Here is a 9,281-nt window from a genome sequence, read left to right on the forward strand (position 1 = left end):
ACTACCAACGCTAGGAGGGTGAAGGCTAACACAGGCTTCCTCCAAGACCTGTGAAACCAGCCACCACATCTTTTCGAACTGCGGAACTTTCGAACTCGGAGGAAAGCGCCAACCGCCAGATCTGTTACGCAGCCAACAGACGCCTGCGCTGACTAGCATCGCGTTGAGTGATGGGGGAGAAGGGGGGTCATCCTACCCACCCAGAGAGAGCGAGGCCAATTGTGCTCTCTTGGACTCCCGGCTACGGATGGCTGTAGCATCACCAATGCTTAGATGGTTGCGCCACTTGGAAGCTGCGAGACACACTGTTTCGATAATATTTTTTCACTTCATATATTGTTATTGTGATATGACAGCTTTATCGAACATCACATTTTATTCATTATACAGCCCTATGTACTGTGCACAACAGGTCTCGAACCTTCCAGAGAGTTTTCTGTGTGTTAATGTGAGTTAAGGCATTCACAGACTTACAACTAATTTTATTCAAAATAACAGGAAGAGGCCAGTATTTAACTGTCACATGTAGCAGTATGTAGCTATATAGCGGCACTGGTATTTTCTCCATATTGTGCAACCTTCCTAAACAGTAATAAAAGTGATGCTGTATGACCTGAAGAGGAGGTCTAAGCCAAATTTAGTCGTCCATCGTCCTGCTTCTCCAACCTCCAAAGCACGAACCACAGCAGGGAAATGAACCTTGACACTACGAGCGTTTGCCTCACATTCTCCTTTGCATCAAAGAACCTCAAACCTCGACCTAAAATATACCCACTCCTCTCAAACCAGCGCCATGTGTGTGTGCGAGAGGGAGAAAGAGAGTCTGGAAGGGAAAGAGAGAAGAAAAAAAATCAGAGTCTGAGTGCACGTTTTAGAATAACAAGACCTGTGCTTTCTATCACTTACTTCATCCTGGAGGTAGACCTGTGGTGCAAGGCCCCCAGTCTCTGGGGCGGCGGACCCCCTCACCGGGGAGACAGATTTGGGGGCTCGGGGGATAGTGGAGAAGGGGCCCCCCTGGAGCAGTGCAGGAAAAAACAGCAAGAGGGAAGTCTGTACCACTCTCTGAACGCCTTTTGCACCCCGTGAACGGAACATGGGTAACAAGAGGTCAGACACTGGGAGTCAAGTCTGGGCCAGAAGTGTAAACTATTCCATCTGTGTCTGTATCTACAAACTCCACCGCCACCACGGCACCCCCTCCTCCCTTTTGCCCAGGAGTCAAGGCCCCCTCCTGCCTCTTTCGTCTCTTTCTTTTCTCTTTTTTTGCGACGGCGCAAGACAAATAAATCCAGGAAAAAGGCTTCCGAAGGCCTGTGCATCAAGGCTCTCCGATAAGCACCCTCCCCCCGTCCCCAAAAAAAACGGTGAATAGGATTCCTACACAGGCCATTACTCTGGGCGAGGAGGCCGGCGGGCTGTCATCACCGAGACTGCTAGACAAATTATCAGAGCCATCCGCCTCACGCCACAGGAGTCCTTCTGGGCCTGCCAGAGAATAGCCAAGACATTCTAGATGAGCTGTCACAGCTCCTGCGCATTTCCAATGGATGTGAAAGCATCACACATACACACTGGGGCTGTCAGGATTACTCAGTTTTAAAAAATTCATCAGTTAAAATTGATCAGCAATGATTAGTTGGTAATTTGTATGATAATTTATACTGCTCTGATAGACGCATTTATACACATTTTGCCGTAAAGGTTTTATATATTGCTCAAGGATTGAAATAATTAATAGTGATTAATCATATTAGTTTGTGTAGTTACTTATGAGCAGTTGCATTTATCTTATTGCTCTAATTTTACTTCAGTGAAATATTTTATCCATTTAAAAAGCATTTTTATAGCTTTATGAGTGGACAAGTAAGGTTTATCAGAATGTATTTATTGCCTTCAATAATTCTACTTGAATTTAAACATAAAATCACATAAATCCAGTGTGAGCTGAACTTCAGGCTGGAACTATGGCTGAAAGGTCAAACTAGGAAAATACATTAACAGCATAAAAAAAAATGAGCAGAGTTATTAATTTTCCATGTGAACGTGTTAACTTTGACACTGGTTATATTTTGATCTTTCAAAAAAAAATGCTTAACTGAACAGTTACAAACCTCTGTTTGTAGTTTTTGTTTGTCCTTTTTTTAAACTCTCAAACAAATTTATTACTCCATTACTAGTGACGGTCATAATATTCAATTAAGCAAAGCGTGCATATGCATGAACTTCAAACTAACAAAAGCTCTCCAACACCCTCACCATTCGCAAACGGCTTGCACATATTTGCAGACATACTTATATATGTCTGTTTTTTTTGTTTTGGCTGATTGCAGAGGGTTCTGTGATTGCTCAAAAAGAGCTATATGGTAGATTACTCACCACTGAGAAGCAGGCTCTTAAACCTGCTTCGGTTTTCAGCCCCTTCATGTGTTTTTCTTAACTCAGACAACCAGGCCTAATTTAAAAATCCTCCTGCAGCTACTTTGGTTACCTCTGACACACTTCTGTGCAACCACCAAGACTTGCACCATATTATATGACTGCTCAAAATTGTTATGAATTGCATGGTTGTAGCTAGCTTTATTGAAAGATGACGTCATAGCTGGTGCATCCAGACCACCATTTATGGTACCTGGTGTGGACTTAACCTCTTTGGCCTTTTTCAGCATATTGGTGAGATTGCAATAGCCATGCAACTGTTTGCAGTAGAATAGTTGAACATTTTGTCTCTTTTTCCATTTTTTCCTCCCAGTATTTAATTGGCACCTAAATGAGTGCTGTTGACTTATTTAATATTTCTCCATTAACAGTATGTGGGTTCATAATGTGGCAGAGAGAGGGCGGTCTCTGTGTGAGCACTCACATGCATCTAGATCACATGCCTCTCTTTATACACAAGTGACACCTATCAAACTTATCTGTAGTCATCATTCCCATTTTCACTTTCCTTTTCTCCATGGATGGAATGTGAATTTTCAAAATTGCTAAAAAATGACAGATGTGTTTATAGAGGACCAGCAACTCATTAACTTGGCTCCATTACACTTACCTTCACTGGACTGCTTTGCCTGTTTGGTGTTTTTTTGTGACTGTGCTTGGCCTTTGTCTTGTTTTGGCTTTTCCATCATGGATAAATTGTTTTTGGGAAACATTTTTCATGTGTTTTCCTCAACAAGAGGTTGTGTGAAGCACCAGTGGCCTCCTCATTGTGGTGCTTGGTTGGAAGAATGTAAATCTCTGCATTTTTTCAGTGGCTCTGTATTGTCCTCTTGGCCGTGGAATGCCAGACCTGTGAATAAGAGTGGGCTATCTGGGAAATGAAAGACAGATGAGCATCTGTTGCCTGACTGAGGCTCCCATCGGGGTCATCCTGCTGCCTCTGTCCTGGAGAAAGAAACAGAAAAAAACTCCTTTTAGACCAAAGCAGTGCTTTCTTGAACTGCAACTGCATGCAGATATAGGCTACAGACTCAAAAACATACCGTGTGTTCTCTATAAATCAGTAATGTCTGGTTGGAGATAACCTGTGCTGAAAGATTCTTTGATAGAAGAACTACTTTTGGCTCTCTCAAGGGCCTTTCTTTTAGGAACCATTTTTGTAAATGATGTGCAAATGAGACGGTTTAAAGAACCTCTGTGTAAAATGAAGTCCTATTCTAATTTTTTTTTTTTTCCCTAGAACTATAAGTCCAGGCTAGGAACCATTTTTTTCTTCATCAACATAACACATTTGTAACATTTGTTGAGCACCAGAATGTGAAGTTATATATTTAGTATATCTAACAAATATTATTTGCATGTACATGAAAATGTCGGCATTGGTTTTAACCAATTAAACACTTTTGAGTTATTATTTTTATTTCCACTCCTCATGGTAAAAACAGCAAGTATTTATGGAGCTTTCTGCATGAGGTTCTGCTCCAGACCATTCCAGAAGAAAATCCTTGTACTGATAACTCAAAGCCTGGTGATTTAGCGGGCTGGGTGCACCATGTTGCTGTTTCTTTGAACTGGGCTGTTTCCTCGTTTTGATTTAGGATGGCGCATGTACTGCAGTTTGATGAGCAAACCAGAAAGGTGAAGGATGCCAACATGCAGGACGAAGACACGTTTGAGATCTATGACCCACGCAACCCCGTCAACAAGCGCAGACGAGAGGAGAGTAAGAAGCTGCTGAAGGAGAAGAAGGCCAGGAGGTGAGGCTGAGGACCTCTCACAGACCTCTCTCTTCTTTTTATCCCTCTCTCTCTTACTGCCTCATCCTGGCTCTCTGTCTCTTTGGGATGAACTGCAAACCAGGATCTCACTCAACATCAAGGGTATGTCCTTGGGTAAGAAACAAGCAATGTGAGGCATTTAAAACAGGGTGCCTATGGACAGCCTTTCTTAAGAAATACACTGTACAGTAGAATTCTGTCAAAATTACGTCACATCTAATAAAGGCTTACTATGTCTGTGATCTCCATGTATTTGATAATGTCACTAATGAGATTGTTCTTTTGTTGTAAACTGTTTATTATGGTAAAACGATTACTATAAATGGTCCTCAGATCAAGCCTTACCAGGACCCAGGGGTATATTTATGAGCATTCTCTGGGATTGGACAGAAGATCATTCTCTCTTGATCATTAAGAAACATTACTGTTGGGGATCAACATGAGTTATCACTCTCCTCAAAGCATGTTGAGGCAACACTGTGCAGCTGGTGGTGTGTAGAGATATAACAGCAGTCATGTGTAGAGTTGGGTTGCCCCGGTCATATTACATTATTGTTGATTTTCTAATTGACAATGAGTTAACACATCCTCTAAAATGAACTTGGAAGGGTGGGGGTGGGGGTTTCTTTTGCATATGATTGTACACATTCCAAGTTGATTATTTTCCTATTAAATTATTTAATAAATAAATGACACATCCCATTGTTACATTCACATAAACCAGGTACTTAGCAGTACCTCATTTATGTGAATACATTTTAAATATGTAAAAATAGTTAATTTCAATTTAAGCCTAAAAATGTCAAGTAAACTACAACGCTGTTTCCAAAAAAGTTGAGACGCTGTGCAAAATGTCAATAAAAACAGAATGCAAAAATGTGCAAATCATTTAAACCCAATATTTAATTGAAAACAGTACAAAGACAACATATTAAAGGCTGAAATTAAGAAATTTTTATTGTTTTTTGAAAAATATATGCCCACTTTGAATTCGATGCCAGCAACACGTTCCAAAAAAAGTTGGGACGGGGGCATGTTTTCCATTGTGTTGCATCACCTCTTCTTTTAAAAACACTCTGTAAGCCTTTGGGAACTGGGGAGACCAACTGCTGTAGTTTTGAAAGTGAAATGTTTTTATGTTCTTGCTTGATATTGGATTTCAGCTGCTCAACAGTTCAGTTCTTTCACTACAGAGTCATGCTGCTGTAATACGTGCAGAATGTGGTTTGTCAGTCTGTGGCAGCATTGTCTTGCTGAAATAAGCAAGGTCATGTCTGAAAAAGATGTTGTCTGGATGGCAGCACATGCTGCTCCAAAACTAATGCCCCCCCATACTATCATACCCATACTTTTAAATTTTGATATGTCGGACCACAGGACACTTTTCCACTTCGCCTCAGTCCATCTTAAATTAGCTCATGCCCAGAGAAGGTGGCAGCTTTTCTGGATCCTGTTTTATATGGTTTCTTCTTTGTATGGTATAGTTTTAACTTGCATTTGTGGTTGCAGCGACGAACCGTGTTCACAGACAGTTGTTTTTAGAAGTGTTTCTGAGCCCATGCAATGATTTCCACTACAGAATTGTTTTTGTTTTTATTGCAGTGCCACCTGAGGGGGCCCAAAGATCATGGCTGGACAAAATTGGTTTTCAACCTTGTCTCTTGCATACACAGATTCCACCAGATTCTTTGAATCGTTTAATAATAATATGAACTGTAGATGATGAGTTCTTTGCTATTTCACATTGAGAAACGTTATTCTTAAATCAATGCACTATTTGCCCATGTAGTCTTTCACAGAGTGATGAACTCCTCCTCATCTTTATTTCTAAAAGACTCAGCCTCCCTTTTTATACCCAATCATATTACTGACCTGTTGCCAGTTAACCTAATTAGCTGCAAGATATTTCACCAGATGTTTTTTAGCATTACACAACTTTACTAGTCTTTTGTTGCCCCTGTCCCAACTTTTTGGAACGTGTTGCTGGCATCAAATTCAAAACAGGCATGTATTTTTCAAAAAACATTTCTCACTTTCAACATTTGTTATTTTGACTTTGTACTTTTTTTGGTTAAATATAAGGTTTTAAAAATTTGCCCATCATTGCATTCTGTTTTCATTTACAATTTGGACAACGGCTCAACTTTTTTGGAAATGGGGATGTATTATAATGGGTAACTTTAAACACTGTAATATGTTGCAAAATAGGGCAACTTTAAAAAAATTACTCAATTTTCAATTGAAAAACATTTGTCCATAAATTCTATTTTCCTCAGATGTCACATCTTGCAACAAAGGACTTTTATTTTGACATGCTTTTAAGAAAGTGTGGGCAAAGTATTGCATTATAAAGAAAATCCCAAGTGACATTTATGGTGCCTGCCAAGGTCACAAATACTGCAACAGAATAATTTGTGAGGCAAAGTTAGATTTGTACAGTTTACTTAGTCAAGTGGTGTGACCCCAAGAAGATCATGAAAGTGTGTTTTTAGAATAAAGTTTATTTTTTTGAAAAAACATTTGACAAACGTTTATACGAAGGCCCAAATACAAAACTAGTTTATCCATGTTTTTAGTGGTGGTAAAAGAAAAATCTTAATAAAAATTATTAAAGTTATCAAATGTTTTTGATGTGCAACCTGACACATTTTGGGTTAAAAATTTCTGATCCTGTTTAAAAATAAATTTAAACCATTATGAAAGCTATGAAATCAGTATTAATTTACTAAGTAGATTCTTTCATACACAAAAAAGATTTTTTTAATGATTATTTCGAAAGCCTTATTTGTCATTTCTGAACATTCTAATTTCAGGTGAAACCAGAAATGAACTACATTTTGGTGAATAAATTGTAGAATTTCTCCCAGAAATACTTCAGTTGTGCACTTGGAGAAAAGTGCATTAGACCTGGATGATGAGGCCCATCTGAGGCTCATTGACAGTCTGAGCCCATGAATTCCTTGAGCCATGGTGAGGGTTGGAGGAAGAGGGGGAGGCTGGTGCTGCTGTAGGGTTTCACAGAGCTCGATAAAACAGCCGTGCTGCATATCTCCTCCCCATCGCACTGTGCATTGCTGCCATCATAAAAAACCCTCTAAGATCTCCTCTGCAGAAACTGCAGAAGTAACGGGTATTAAAGCTGGATCTGCTCCCTCGCCATCTGCCTCGAACCTGGAAAATGAAACAGTGTGAGTCTCAAAGTTCAACTTGACTGGCGTCAAGCGGCCAATATGATGTAAGACGCACGTCTGTGGTGAAATCGGACAGATACGGAGTTCACTTTGCTCCATCCCGCAACTGTACACCCAGAGCGAGCTTTCTGCTGTCTGGATTGAGTGCAGATTAAATGACTAGATGCCTCTTTCCTGTTAGAAGAAAAGCCCTCCAATAGCTTAAAACAGTGGCAAGATTATCGTTTTTAATCAGCGTCGGACTTTGTTCAAGGCAGCAAAGCCTAGCAGGCCTCCTGATGATGCCGGCTAAATGTGGGTTAGACTAAATGATCTACCACGAGTATGTGTGACCAGGAGCACAGCTTGGCCAGCACGCGGCCTTTTACTGCTCTCTTGGGATGGCGCTTAAATTTTCATATGGAACAGGAAGGAGAGTTAATGTTACACTACGAGAGCCGCACGGCCAGAGCTGCTGCAAATTCAAACCAGGTGAGATGCACCGAAGCCAGTTCAGCTACTGGCGTCCCTGCTTACTCCATTCCACCGTAGTCACAGGGGGGCCATTTGCGAGCCATGGGGGTTCTTCGGCTTTCAACATGTTATAACAGAGTTTACGTATCTGAGGTAGTTACTTAAATGTAATATGTGTATATGGACTGTGTTGATGAATGGAGTGGGAGTTACAGATGGAGTTGTCCTGACTTATTTCACACGACTCCTCTGGCATGTTCAGCCTGAGGGAGATGTCCTGAATGATGACATAATGAACTTCTAATGTTGCCTCGGTCTACCATTGCCACCTATTTATAACGTTTTGCAGACCATTTCAGATGAAGTACCTATATTTTCTGCCAAGTAAATCATAGACGTCTTTTGTAGCCAGGTTACTAATGTGATTTCTGATGCAGCCTGTTTATAATATAAATCTTGATTAAATGGATATGCTTAATATGTGATTTGTAGTGTTCTGCAAATTATGATTGGCCGCAAAGATTACAAGGACTCAGATGAGCATCAAAATGAAGTGAGCCCCATATAACTGTAATGATGCAAAGTGAACCTCCACAGCATGCCAGGAGACTGTATAATAGTCATTTGCTACAGCACACTTGAGCCAGGTAATCAGGGGCTGTAGAACCTGGCTTGAGTTTGCATGAAACTGGAGCAGAACGCATATGAACTGATTGGAAGTCCTTGAGGACAGCACTGAGAACCTCTGTGCTGCAGTGTCTGGTTTGTACTCGTACTCTGAATTCATGCAGCTGGCTTTTTTATATTTATTTAAACATATTTAAAACTTAAAAAGTGCTTTTGAAATTAAAGGAACCCATGATGTTAGTAGAATTTTAACCTGGACTGTAATGAATGAAAGCTGGGGGGCCAGTTAGCATGGTACTTTGGCCTAACGCTGAGCAGCTCCAACATTTTGTGTGAATTTTTACTTTAATAGCTTTGGGACTGAAAAGGCCCAAATTAGATTTTAAAAGTGCTCTAGACAGACCACACGCACACTTCTCTGACTTTTTGACTTTCCTCTGGCAAGAAACTCAAATCGTGGGACTCAAATGGCCGTGAGGAGCAGACAAGACAATGTCACTCCTGTTCGGCAACACCCTGCTAACACTTAACATTCTTACTGTCCAGCCAAGGCAGGAAATACCCTTCGTTACTGCTGGTCACATGACGGCAGGAGATGAAATGGACCAGTAATGGCATTATCTCGCTCGCTGACCACTATCTTCTCCAGTCCTTGTGAATGAGGACTAAAAATAACTTGCTTAATCCTTTTCCCACCTACAGGAGCACAAGGAAAGCAGAGTCTTCTCCGAATCTGAGCCTTCGGGCTCCTTTTACATTAGCCTTTTTGACTTCCCCAGAGTGAAAAGAATAC

At 40.7% G+C, this 9,281-nt stretch overlaps 1 protein-coding gene across 1 annotated transcript in view; it reads left to right on the forward strand.

Annotated features, from left to right (window-relative positions):
* Positions 1 to 4,459, forward strand: part of cwc27 (CWC27 spliceosome associated cyclophilin) — a 62,072-nt gene extending 57,613 nt beyond the window's left edge. The window contains exon 14 of the mRNA XM_036595291.1: positions 4,038 to 4,459. Within this exon, the coding sequence (XP_036451184.1) occupies positions 4,038 to 4,200 (163 nt within the window). The 3' untranslated portion in view covers positions 4,201 to 4,459. The remainder of the gene's footprint in view (positions 1 to 4,037) is intronic.
* The last annotated feature ends 4,822 nt before the right edge of the window (positions 4,460 to 9,281 follow it).

The sequence above is a fragment of the Colossoma macropomum genome, unplaced genomic scaffold (genome assembly GCF_904425465.1).
Source record: "Colossoma macropomum unplaced genomic scaffold, Colossoma_macropomum, whole genome shotgun sequence".
Classification (NCBI taxonomy): Eukaryota; Metazoa; Chordata; class Actinopteri; order Characiformes; family Serrasalmidae; genus Colossoma; species Colossoma macropomum.